Genomic DNA, 13,794 nt, shown 5'->3' with positions numbered 1-13,794 from the left:
TCTCTAGGTCACAGTTTCTTTATCTACAAAATGGAAATCTACCTTATCAAGGCTATTGTGAGAAACAAATAAAATGAAATATTTAAAGTACTTAAACACAATGCTGAGGACATAGTAAATATTCAATGAGTAGCTATAAAAATAATTATTTACTTTTGTTTTTAGGAACAGAAAGTCAGAATATGTGAGGGAAAGTATTTTGAAAATAGAAAAGCACCTCCCAAATGTAGTCTTCAACCAGAAAAATACCAATACAAAATCGAGAAGGAACACAGTTAAAGGATAGGAATGTCAGTCTTTAAATGGAGACTGTCTTAAGCTCTTCTCTATTGAAAGCCCCTAAAAGCACAGGTGTACAACCCACATTGATACACATCCAAGGTAGGATCATCTGTACCTATACCTCCTCTACACTTGTTCTATATCACTCCACCCCTCTTTCACACAAACTGACTGCAAGGAAACTTAAAAATGCAGAGAAGTGCTCATTCGGCCCAGCAGCCTTTCTTTGAAAATCGTTTAACCCAGGAATAATGTGCATGGAAGAGATGCCTTTTCCAATATCACCAAAAACACATACATTGGCAGAGAAAACAATTAGGAAACAATAACCTGATCTTTCAAGAACTCCACTGCAGATTCGTCGAGATCCAACTCGTAACACAGCCTCACAAAAAGCGGTCCAAACTTATACTCCCCCAAAGTGATATTTTTGTTCTCTGCATGGTACCTGGTAATGAAAATGATTCAATGAGCCAAAAGGTAGGACACAGGAAAAAGGACAGAGACTGTGGCATGTACTATGCCAGGTGCTGGGACACAACAGAGAATAAAGTTCTCTCACAGTCTGGAGGAGGAGAAGTGGAGATTTCAGACAATCAGGAATCCTGGAGTGCAGAAGTATACCAACCATTTAAATAAAGAGAGTTTATAGCAGACTGACATAAAATAAAAGAAACAGGAAAAACGTATGTTGTAATCATTCTCTAAATTTAGAAACAACCCTGAGACTGAGTGTGAGCACATCTTAGGAAATAGCAGGAGTCTAGTAGCATCTGTAAGTGCATCAGAATGGGCCCCACCCAGAGGAGAACAAGGGAAAGAAGCGGGGGTGATGCCCTGTGTTCCTGGAGGCTGGCTTCACCCTCATATAGGATGGCAGACAACTAACAGTCACATTTACAATTTACAGCAATCTCTCTGCTTTTCTAAGTTTGGGAAAGGTACACAGGAGTTACGATCACCTGGCTAAACAAATTAAATGTAGTTTTGAACGTTTACGTTTTAGGAAAAGGCTAATCTCAAAGACAATGATGTCTTCTATGTGGCTTGAGATTTCTATAGGCAGCCAGTCTGTCAGTCAGAACTGCATATCACTACTGTAAATTTACTTTCAATAACTAACTCTTTTTACTTTAGACACCAAGAGGACTATATGTGACAAATATCAACAACTCACGATTACACGTAAATCAGATTTTAGAAAGATTTATTCATTATGAATCTTCATATTCGTATTTCTTTTAGATTTAGATTCATACAATGAGTGAACCTAAAATACCTTGGGGAGAAGCACTGATGACAAAACAGGATACTTTTTACCTTCTGCTAAAAATCATCGAGGAGTTACAGTAATTACACTAGTCTATTCTAAATGCATATACTACAATGATACCATAATAGAATGATGAGGTGTACTTTGATACATTTCATTATCCACTTATAGAAGTTACAAATAGGCTGGGCGCAGTGGCTCACGCCTGTAATCCCAGCACTTTGGGAGGCCGAAGCAAGCGGATCACAAGGTCAGGAGATAGAGACCATCCTGGCTAACACAGTGAAACCCCGTCTCTACTGAAAATACAAAAAAAAAAAAAAAAAAAAAATTAGCTGGGTGTGGTGGCAGGTGCCTGTAGTCTGAGCTACTCAGGAGGCTAAGGCAGGAGAATGGCCTGAACCCAGGAGGCAGAGCTTACAGTGAGCCGACATCGTGCCCCTGCACTCCAGCCTGGGCGACAGAGCAAGGCTCCATCTTAAAAAAAAAAAAAAAGTTACAAATAATATTCATTGCTTCATTACAACACTTATAAATTGAGTTGTTGGAAGGCAAAATAGGATAGTGGTTAAGGGTTTTTAGGCTCTGAATCCAAACTGATCATTTAAATCCTAGCTCTTCTACTTGTGTGATGATGAGCAAATTAATTAACTATTCTGCACTTCCGTCTCCTCATCTGTAAAATGGAGGGAAGAAGAGAACCCAACTCAGTTTTTTTTTTGCGACGATTAAATGAGATGATGTGCCTGGCACATAAGTCTTCAACGTATGTTAGCCCTTATAAAATGTAAGGCATGCTAAGGAAAACATCTTCAAACATCAACATATTTCAGTAAATATTCTCATGAGAAACTTGTGCCAGATTAAAAGCAAAAGAAAGCAAAAACAAGTTTTCTGATTTGACATTAACATGCTAAATGACATTCACATTAATAAAAGTGCTAGAAAGTCACTGAGATAATGAATTGCCTTCTGGACAAGAAATATTCAAGAGGATCTAAAATCCCTCAATAAACCAAACAGCATTTGGTCATCATAACGAGGGTATTAAGATGCTCCCCATTTTTGGCTCAATAAAAAGCTTATGTTTCAGCTCATGACTCTCCTTTCCCCGTCATGGGCTGCCTGACTCAGGGAGAAAGAGAACGTGTTGGTTGTGCTTTGGATCTACCCATCTTTCCACTTGTCCAGCTGTCTACAACTAGAGAAGGAAAGGTCAGCAACTAGGTAGAGATTTATTAGCATTAGTAAAGGAATTGAGCAATACTTTTGAATATTTATGATAAAAATAAGAGTAGAAATAGAGCTCAGAATATTTATCTCATTTTACTACTCTTACAAACATTGAATAGCTTTGTGTAGTAAAATGTGTGAGAGGAAAACATGCCAGAGGGAAATGATTTAACTTTGTGAAACTGAAATACAGAATTAAGTGTGCAGATACAGTGTGACTTTAAATTAGCATAACACTTTTGGAAAATAATCTGACAGTTACATATTGATAAACTTTAAAAAGTTCATATCCCCCGATCCCCAAAAGGAAACAAAGAGTAAGTTTTAAGGAGCGAGTTTCTCATCATGACATTATTTATACTGGTGAAAAATTAGAAAAAACTTCAATGCCCAACAATATCAACTATAATTCCTAAGGAATCAACTATAATTCCTAAGGAATTAACAAGAAAATATATTAATTTAGAAAATAATTATACAGCAATAACTATAACAAATCTTTCAAAACAATGAAATCTTTGCATCTGTGGGAAAAAAAAAAACTGCAAAAATATTAACAGTGGTTTCTTAGATGGAAGCAACAGGCCCCAAAGATGGCTGCCATCAATTCCTTCCCTCTCTGTATGTGCATATGGCTCCATCCATCCATAAGTAGAATCCTTTTCCCCACCTCTTGACTTTGGTCTGGCCAGGCAACTTGCCTTGACCAAGAGAAGCCATGCCAATTCTGGGCAGCTCTATCATGCCTGGCAGCTCACATCTGGGTTGTGGGCCAGTGCAGCTCAAACCAACAAATGAATGATGAGGCACTCCAGAAAGAGGCGGGGAGGCCACATGGAGGAGCAATGAGGCATCACAAACTCAAGAGAGGCCTTCTTGGACTGTGCAGTACAGCCCAGCTACCACCTGACTGCAAATGAGTGAGTGGCTTCATCTGACACCAACCAAGAACTGCTCAGTGGAGATGGGCCTGAATTCCTGATCCAAGGATTATAAGAAATAATAAATAGTCACTGTGTTAAGCCATTAAGTTCTGGTGTGGTTTGTTATATAGCAACAGACAACTGAAACAGCAGAATTTGTGATATATTTCTTCTCTCTACTTTTTGGCTTTTTTCAATTTTTCAATGAATTTTTAACTTTTTTTTAACTTAAAAAAAGACATTTTTTCATGTTATAAAATTAATGTCCACTGTAAACAAGTTTGAGAAATCAGAAAAATATACATTTAGACAAACAAAAAATACATAATCCATAATTCCCAGAGAACCAGTTAACTTTTGGTAGACAATCTTTCAGTATTCTTTATATGATTATCTTGTATTTCTCTCTATAAATGTACATATAAATGCAGGTTCATATGGAGAAAAAGATCTTTTAAAAATGGAAAGGAGGGCTGGGCGTGGTGGCTCATGCCTGTAATCCCAGCCTTTGGGAGGTTCAGGTAGGCAGATCACTTGAGTCCAGGAGTTCGAGACTAGCCTGGCCAACATGGTGAAACCCCCTCTCTATTAAAAATAAAAAAATTAGCCGAGCGTGGTGGCAGGCGCCTGTAACCCCAGCTACTTGGGAGACTAAGGCAGAGAATTGCTTGAACCTGGAGGTGGACGTTGCATTGAGCTGAAAGATCGCACCACTATACTCCAGCCTGGGTAACAGATCGAGACTTCATCTCAAAAAAAAAAAGAAAATAGTTTAAAAAAAAAAAAAATGGAAAAGAGCAATGAACGTAATTTCAGAAATGAAGTCTATTGATTTGATGTCATACTGCTCCCTGGTAAGTGAAGCCTTTGCTGGCTTTCCCAGTGGCAGGCTATGCTTACATGTGAGTTCTTTCTGACATGGGAAACTTTAATAATGGATCAGAAAGGCATAGCAGGACTGGAGAAGGGAGAATAGTTAGGAGTCCACTGAAAGGATTCAGGTGAGAGACATTAAAGCCTGAACTAAGACACTGCCAATGGGGAGAGAGAGAGAGGAGGGCTGGAGCTGAGGGAGATACCAAGGAAGCGGAACCAAGAGGATTTCTTACCCTATCAGGAAAGAGAGGCAAATGAGATGAGAGTAAAGAGGCTCCAAAATATCTGTCCTGAGTGACTAGCCAGTGAGAAGGAAAACAGACGAAGAGCAATGAATTTGCACATGTTGAATCTGAAGACCTAGGGGATATGTCAGTGGAGTTAGTGAATAGGCTGGTAACTTCTTTAGACATAAAATATCTGCTTTTCTATCCTCAGCACCCAGCATGTAGTAGGAACCCAGTAAGTGTGTGCTCAATAAGTGAATGTAAGTGTCTGGAGTTCAAGGTAGGCATCTGAACAAGAGATTTGGAAGTCACTGGGGTAGAGGTGGCAACATCTTCGAAGTGGATGAGACTGCTCACAGAAAGGAACAGAGTAAGAAGGGATGAGGGTGGCAGCATTCCAAGGAAATGCCTCACCTGTAAATGACATCTTTAGCCAGCTCCACGTGGTCCCGGGACTCACACAAATGAAGTAAGGTTATCAACTCCTCCTTCAAGATGAGCTTGTTCTGGGTCAGCTTCTCTTTCAAGTTTCTAAAATAGGTTTCTGGAAGAAAGCACAGTATGGTGACCATCACTCAGGCTGACTGGGAGTAGAAGGAGTCTGACCTCAGGAAGATGGGGAAGCCCTACCCCGCCTTACTGCAGAGGGGTACTGAGAGGGGCTCAGGGATGCACAGCTGCCATCACTGGCCAATCTCCTCTGGAACAGTGTCAGCAGATGGCATCTGTCATAGGAGGCAGGGGCATGGGCACAGGGCCAGGCCCACTCAAGACTCTCTAAAATAAAATCTCTGGGGTAAGAGCTCAAGAATTGGCATTTTTGATTCCCTAGGTGATCCTCTGGTATACTAAAGTTTGAGAATTACTGTCCCAGAGGCTTGGCTCAAATAACTGAATCTATAGGTGACTCATGAGAAAAAGAAAGAAAATGTAGCCAGACACCCAAACCGTCAATTGGCAGAGAAACAAACAGGAAAACTAAAAAGAAAATGTCAGTTGAAGGTAGGTTTGTCCACAATGGTGGACCCACATGAGTCATGTTTCTTTCATTTGATTCAACTTCACCTCTTTTTCATTCCTCTCGGTCTCTTTTTACTCAGCTGTTAGAAGGCATGCTAAAGTACTATGTACTTTGTACTATGTACTTTATGGGCAGGGGGGAAAACAGTCCTCAAACAGCAGCAAACAGTTTTTCAGTGACAGAATCGTTTCAATGTCATCACAGTCTATCATTCTTCCTTGTCTTTGTATCTGATCAACTGTGGGGACAAAAACCAAAAGGAGGCACCTCTTCTTGGCATCAATAAGGGGCTTTATTCCCATCAAAATGTGGGGTGAAAAGCAAAGCAGGCACCAACCAAGCATCTGCTTTCCAGAAGGCAGAACTGTTGTCAGTATCAGAAGCTGCCAGGAAATAGCTATAGGATTCGTTCCAAGGCCCAGAGCTTTGAAGGAATGTTGCTGAAAGGAGAGGCACAAATACATCTAAAACACAAGAACTAGAAGCAGAGGCACTGTTCTCGATTTAAAAGAAAAGACCTACTAGGTTTGAGATAATGCAGTGGATCCTCCAATTTTTATTTGCAGAACCACGTAACCGTTAAAGGCTCTAGAGATGGAAGGACCTGGGCTGAAATCTAAGGTCGGTCACTTGCATTCTGATGGAGACCCTTGTCTCTGAGACTTGATTCCTCATGTATAAAGTAAGGATCGTGGTACCTTCCTCATAGGGTTATCTGAGATGATAGACGTAAAGCATTTGCCATATGGTAACTGCCAGTAAATAGAAACATTATTGTTCTCATTTTCATTCCTTCTGTCACCTGTTAGATCTACGAGGATTTAGTCTATTAAATATTTCTAAGCAACTTCCAGTCTAAAAAGTCTCAAGTCATCAAAGAGATGATGTTACATCTTGTACCTCTTAATCTGCCTTAATAAACCTTAAGAGGCTGGGCACAGTGGCTCATGCCTGTAATCCCAGCACTTCGGGAGGCCGAAGTGGGCAGATTACTTGAGGTCAGTAGTTTGAAACCAGCCTTGCCACCATGGTGAAACCCCATCTCTACTAAAAATACAATAAGTAGCCAGGTGTGGTAGTGCACGCCTATAATCCCAGCTACTGGGGAGGCTGAGGCACAAGAATTTCTTGAACCTGGGAGGCAGAGGTTGCAAGGAGCGGTGATCATGCCACTGTACTCCAGCCTGGGTGACAGAGTGAGACTCTGTCTCAGAAAAAAAAAAAAACAAAAACCTTAAGAATCCATTATTTCAACAGATATAACTTGTGTTTTAAAACAAATCAATCAACATTTGTTTGTCATATAATCATACTCAGAAGTATCCTTCTTTGTGTGTGAGACACCAAGAAGGATAAGGAATAGTTCCTGCCCTCAAAGAACTTAAAGCAAGGCAAGCTAAATTTATACAAAGCTACCTGAAAACGATGGAGGAGGTGACACGTGAATGACTATAAACACAATAGGACTCTTCTCTCCTGTTACGACACCTATTACAACTCAGAGTGGACAGAAGAGTCCTGTTACAACCTTTATTATTATGAGTCAGGACAGACCAGGTTGGTGAAAGTGGAGGGGTACCAGTGAGACAGGAAAGGGCTGAATCAGGTTGCAGAAATGGAGGAGGGGAGCATTCTACGTAAGGGAATCAGCATGAACAACAGAAGAGAACTGGGAATGGAAGGTGTGGAGGGAACAGCCATTGACTAGATCAACCAGAAACTGCCCTAGAAAGGGCAGAGTCCATCACGGGAAAGCCAGGATGCCAGAGGGATGAGTATGTTAATGGTGTGGTATACAACAGAGTACCACTGTGGGCTCAAAATGACGAAAGGTTGACAGGACTTTAAACATAGCAGTCTGACAACAGAGCAGATTGGCACTGACTATATTAATTGCCTTTCAGAACATGTACACAACTGCCACAGCCTTACGACAACTGGAAATCACAACTGGATGACATGAAGTCCTAACTGCAAACCTCAAATAGATCTAAAATACCTGGGGTAGAAAGAAAAGACTGAAGTGAAATCTAGATTGAGCCTACTCAACTGGGGATAAATATATTCCCCCCATTCCAAAGGTTTATTTTTTCTGCCCCATATATGGTATTATATAACAGTACAATTAGTGGAGCAGCAAGAGAACACTGATTTCTGGAGGACTGAACTGTGAGGGAATGGAGGCAGAAAGTATCAGGATGGGTACAGTGGCTCACGCCTGTACTTTAGGAGACTGAGGCGGGATACTAGCTTGAGCCCGGGAGTTTGAGACCAGCCTAGGCAACACAGTGAGACTCTGACACACAAAAAATTAAAAATTAAAAATTAGGCGGCATGGTGGCACTGTAGTCCTAGTTACTCAGGAGGCTAAAGCAGGAGGATTGCTTGACTCCAGGAGTTTGAGGCTGCAGTGAGCTACGATGGTGCCAACTGCACTCCAGCCTAGGTGACAGAGCGAGACTGTCTCTTAAAAAACAAACCAAAACAAAGAGAATATTAATGTGTTAATCAGGGGTTCACAAACATCTGGCAGTGAGAGGAAGGAAAGCTGGGTCTATAGCTTAAAAAGTCAGTAGGGACACCAAGAGTTATTTTAAAAAAAGGAAAGTCTTGGATGTGTTCATAAAGAGGGATCAAGCGGGTCTATCCACAACCCCCAGGGACCACGGCTGCATCCACACACAATAAACAGTATGAAATGCTGGGAAGAACTCTATGTGCAGGAGGGAGAGAATGAATGCAACAAGCTTCCTCAGGTGCTGAAAGGAAAAAAGACCTAGGGTGGTCTTCTTGCTTTTAGCTTTTAATAACAAAAATTTTCAAACATACCCAAGAAATGAAAGAACAGTATAATAATCCCCCTGAGTGCCATTACCCAGCCTCAATCATTATCAGTATTTTGCTAATTATGTTTCCTCTACTCTACAATCCCCAAACACACTGGATTTTTTTTTCAAAGCAAATCCCAGATTTATCTTTTTGTGGAGACAGGGTCTCACTCTGTCACCCAGGTTGGAGTGCAGTGGTGTGATCACGGCTCACTACACCTTAGACCTCCCAGGCCCAAGCAATCCTCCCAACTCAGTCCCTAGAGTAGCTGTAACTACAGGCATGTACCACCACGCCCAGCTAACTTTAAAAAAATTTGTAGAGATGAGGTCTATGTTGCCCAGGCTGATCTCAAACTCTCTGGCTCAAGCAATCCTCCTGCCTTGGCCTCCCAAAGTGCTGGAGTTGCAGGCATGAGCCATCACGCCCAGTCAAATCCTAGTTTTGGCAGTCAGGTTTCTCTTGTTTTTTAAGAAATTTTTTATCCTACTGACTTTTCTAGCACAGAGTGAAAAATGTCAAAACATACCATCACACATAGTACTGTTTTGTTTCATTTGATTTTATTTATATATAGATTTGTTTGCGTGTACTGAGATACAGCATAAAATGCATTTTTCACTGAAGGTTACATCAAAAAGCTTGAAAGCCAATCATCTCAAGTTCTTAAACTTTATTGTGCATATGAATGATCTGGGGCCTTTCTATCTGCATTTCTATCAACCACCCAATAGACGCTGATGCCGCTGGTCCTCAAACCACACTGTCAGTGGCACAGATCTAGACGAACAATCGCAGCACTAGCTTTAATATTTCTCTGGGATTGTAAGAGAAGGAATAAGAGGAGAGCTGTAGACTTTCTAGCAACAAAGTGTGAGATGCAAAATGAATATAAGAGTTCACTATGAAACTAACAATAAATGGTCTCAACTTTTTCTAAGGCATAATAAAGTCACTGAAGGAGACACTGAATAGGGAGGGATAAAGACAGAGAAACTTAAACGACAGATAAATTACAGAATTAACAAAATAGATTCCATTACCTTTAGTGCCAGGAAGACTGCATGCAACAGCCACTTTCTTTTGCTGAAATTCTTTTAATTTCACCACATTATCTGTAAGTAGGTATCTTTTAGCTAAAAATCAGAGAAAGAAAAAAGTAAAGTCATTTTGACTGTTTTAGAAGTTAGCACACGAGTAGAGCTTGACTGCCTCTAATTAACATCTATTATAAATAACCCATTAGACAGGTATAAATATGACTGTACAAATATAATTCCTGGGAAAAACCATTTATGAACTATCAGAGAATGCAAATCCTCAGCAAAACAGGTTTTACTTGTGTGTGTGAATGAAGCTAGTGATTAACCATAGCTAGTGAGAAACCGTGTGTGGGGACTGATTGACAGGACGTTGGGATTTGAAGTACAAATGGGCATTCGCCATCTGTTAAAGGGTATCAAGGGCATTAAAAAAAAACCAGTAACATTTAAATGCAAAACAGGCATATTTAGTTTTGGTTTATTCAGGGAGAAGCATAGAGTAGTGGAAAAAGCTGCAGCGTGATCACTGGAACTCCCAGTTTTGTCCTCTGTGAAATGAGGGGGTTAAGGCCTCTCAGATGCGGACTCAAAATACATCTGAGATACATGGAAATCACTGATCACAGCTTACTAGATTTGGGAAACATCATCCTTTCTTTAGATCCTTGGCTATGCATGACATAAAAAGGATGAAGCTTGGCCAAAGAATCACGAACTAACAGAGTTCTCTGAGCTGCAGTAACAAGGTAACAATAAAAATTGCTATTTATTTACAGAAAGGCAGTCCAATGAAGTGGTTAGGAGTAGGTCTCTCTATTGTTGGTTGTGTTCAAATCCCGCCTCTAACAGTTCCCTCTGACCTTGGGCAAATTACTTAACCTTGTTCCTCCTCTGTAAATGGAGAAAAAAATGGTACTTCTCTTGCTGGGTGTTGTCTAGAGAAAAGGAATTAATGTATATAAAATACATTAAAGTAATGCCTGACAAACATTTTTACTATCACTCACTAGCATCTTCAAATTTAACTCTTTTCATAGAGATGTTAAAGGATAGTTTTGAAAAATGAAGAAACGTGCTAAAGTCTTTTAGATTGTTAGCAGAACTCAGACTCCTTAAGACCTCTGCTCCCAAACTCTGCAGAAAAGAAAAAGGACGGGCGCGGTGGCTCACGCCTATAATCCCAGCACTTTGGGAGGCCGAGGCGGGTGGATTACGAGGTCAGGAGTTCGAAACCAGCCTGGCCATAGTGAAACCTGTCTCTACTAAAAATACAAAATATAAGCCGGGCGTGGTGGCGCACGCCTGTAGTTCCAACTACTCGGGAAGCTGAGGCAAGAGAATCGCTTGAACCCGGGAGGCGGAGGTTGCAGTGAGCTGAGATCGTGCCACCGCACTCCAGCTTGGGCGACAGAGCGAGACTTCGTCTCAAAAAAAAAGAAAGAAAAATGCCGGGCGCGGTGGCTCAAGCCTGTAATCCCAGCACTTTGGGAGGCCGAGACGGGCGGATCACGAGGTCAGGAGATCGAGACCATCCTGGCTAACCCGGTGAAACCCCGTCTCTACTAAAAAATACAAAAAACTAGCCGGGCGCGGTGGCGGGCGCCTGTAGTCCCAACTACTCGGGAGGCTGAGGCAGGAGAATGGCGTGAACCCGGGAGGCGGAGCTTGCAGCGAGCTGAGATCCGGCCACTGCACTCCAGCCTGGGCGGCAGAGCGAGACTCCGTCTCAAAAAAAAAAAAAAAAAAGAAAGAAAATAATGTCTCCCAACGCTGGAGGGGTGTTCCTGAAGACCAACGTCGCCCCATATGAGGGTGCATTACAGCCCCAATGTCAAGACCCCAGCAGTCCTTCGACTTGCAGGCACTGGGGGTATCCACGACCCCCAGGGGTCACCACTGCCCCCGCGTGCAACTAGAGGGCGAGGGTGCGCTCCAGGCCAGTGAGTGACTTAGGAGCTGTGGCTGCTCCAAAGAGACGCTAGCTGGGGTCTAACACTCCCTTCTCTCCCATCCCTCCCCTCTTTCCCTAGGCTAAGGCCGCGGATACCTCCGAGAGGGCAGCGGCAGCTGACGGAGCCGGAGCCTCCCACCCCAGGATACATCGAAATCTGCGGTGCCTGCAGGAGAACTCGACTCGAGGGCCGAAGTGCCGCAGCCATACCGTCTCGGACTATACCAACTACTGGAACCGGGGCGAGGAGGCGGAGCGTCGGTCCTGGCGCCGAGAGCGACAAACGGGATTCGTCCAATTCTGGGCGCCCCGAGAGGTCGAGCTGTAACCCCGCCCCTTCCGCCCCTTCCTCTGTCCGTAACCCGTTGGCCCTTCGTTTTGGTACGCTCCAAGATGGCTGCCTCCATAGTACGGCGCGGGATGCTTTTGGCGCGGCAAGTGGTTCTTCCACAGCTCTTTCCTGCAGGTTGGCTGGACAGCTTCTTTAGGCCCCTGATTATTCTGTTCTTTGAGTGAAGGGAGCGGTGGGCTTTCAAGAGGAAAGGAAATGTTTCTGGAATCTGATTGCTAGGGACGCCGTTTGGTGTGTTTGGTAGTGCAGAAAAAGGAGACAAGGTCTCTGATCCGTTTCCTTCACTAAAGTAACAGTATGTGCCTGTCCAAAGGTATGAAGAGCGGTGGAAGGTTATATAGCCTGAGGGAATTTGCGTATGATTCGCCAGATTTATGTGTTGGGGTGGTCGTGCTTTTGCTGACCACGAAACCCAAATGTTCGCCGGGCGCGGTGGCCCACGCCTGTGGTCCAGGCACTTTGGGAGCGCTAGGCGGGCGGATCGCCAGGAGTTCGAGACCAGGAGTTCGAGACCAGCCTGGCCAACATGGCGAAACCCCATTTCTACTAAAAAATACAAAAAAATTATCTGGGCGTGGTGGCGCGCGCCTGTAATCCCAGCTACTCGGGGGGCTGAGACGGGAGAATCGCTTGAACTCGGGAGGCGGAGGTTGCAGTGAGCAGAGATCGCGCCACTACACTCCAGCCTGGGCAACAGAGCGGGACCCTGTCTCAAAAAAAAAAAAAAAAGAAAAAGGAAAAATTCAAATGTGTCCATTCCTGGGGCTGGTACATTTTTCTCCCATCTGAGGTTTCTTTAGAGGGACGTCTGATAAACATTTTTACCACCACCACACTTAGCCGGACCCCTGGTCTTCGTGGAAGAATTTTTCAGTATTAATCTCATTTTATCTGATGACCTTGAGCACAACTTTTGATTGACCTTTCTTTGCTATAGTTTTCCACGTGTAGATAATAAATGCTAATAGTTACTTGTAAAGTACTTTGATATCTGAATTAAATGGCAGCCCACTCAAAGCCTGCATAGTGGATCTAATAATGAAAACACTGGAAAAAGTTTTAAAGTATTTACAGAAGCCAAATTTGCAGTAATTCTAACCACATAATCCAGACAGACATATTTGATAAAAATGCAGTAATCACAGTCGATTTTTCCAATGCCGCTTATCTTCCCTTTCCAACCTACCTCCCATCCTCTGTTTTTTAAAAATGCACGCACTTCTTTAGGAACAGCAATTAAACATCAATGTGAAACCTCATAGTTGGCCACCAGTTTTCTGACGATTAAGTGGCTGACCTGGTGAAAACGTTTAACATCACACATTAGGCAGTGTTATGCACAATGCTTGCCACCTTAGTAAGAATTAGCTGTTGTAGCTATTTTCTGTTCATGTGGTTTCCATGAACAAGTACACACAGAGGGCATTCTGGGAGTCCTGTCTTTCTCCACTATCACCTCCCCAGCCTTTTTTTTTTTTTTTGAGATGGGTTTTGTTCTTGTTGCCCAGGCTGGAGTGCAATGGCGCGATCTCGGCTCACTGCAACCTCTGCCTCCCAGGTTCAAGTGATTCTCCTGCCTCACCCTCCGTAGTAGCTGCAATTACAGGCATGGGCCACCACTCCCGGCTAATTTTGTATTTTCAGTAGAGAGAGGGTTTCTCTATGTTGGTCAGGCTACTCTTGAACTGCCGACCTCACGTGATCCACCTGCCTCCGCTTCCCAAAGTGCTGGGATTACAGGCGTGAGCCACCGTGCCCAGCTGGCCCAGCTTTTTAATCTCCCA

General features: G+C 42.8%; 2 protein-coding genes across 4 annotated transcripts in view; one reads left to right on the top strand and one right to left on the bottom strand.

The window, feature by feature from the left end:
- The window catches only part of PTCD2 (pentatricopeptide repeat domain 2), a 40,887-nt gene extending 28,999 nt beyond the window's left edge, over positions 1 to 11,888 (bottom strand). For both annotated transcript variants that reach the window (XM_065546374.1, XM_005557120.5), the window contains exons 1-4: positions 11,755 to 11,888; positions 9,708 to 9,800; positions 5,229 to 5,358; positions 613 to 730 (exon numbers count right to left, since the gene is read on the bottom strand). In XM_065546374.1, coding sequence (XP_065402446.1) covers positions 613 to 730; positions 5,229 to 5,358; positions 9,708 to 9,800; positions 11,755 to 11,866 — 453 coding nt within the window. In that variant the 5' untranslated portion in view covers positions 11,867 to 11,888. The remainder of the gene's footprint in view (positions 1 to 612; positions 731 to 5,228; positions 5,359 to 9,707; positions 9,801 to 11,754) is intronic.
- A 145-nt stretch (positions 11,889 to 12,033) lies between these two features.
- MRPS27 (mitochondrial ribosomal protein S27) overlaps positions 12,034 to 13,794 on the top strand; it is a 99,621-nt gene continuing 97,860 nt past the window's right edge. For both annotated transcript variants that reach the window (XM_005557122.4, XM_065546373.1), the window contains exon 1: positions 12,034 to 12,124. In XM_005557122.4, the coding sequence (XP_005557179.3) occupies positions 12,052 to 12,124 (73 nt within the window). In that variant the 5' untranslated portion in view covers positions 12,034 to 12,051. The remainder of the gene's footprint in view (positions 12,125 to 13,794) is intronic.

Source organism: Macaca fascicularis, chromosome 6, assembly GCF_037993035.2.
Source record: "Macaca fascicularis isolate 582-1 chromosome 6, T2T-MFA8v1.1".
Classification (NCBI taxonomy): Eukaryota; Metazoa; Chordata; class Mammalia; order Primates; family Cercopithecidae; genus Macaca; species Macaca fascicularis.
Note: the sequence above shows the minus strand (reverse complement) of the source record. Positions and strands in the feature narration are given on the sequence as shown.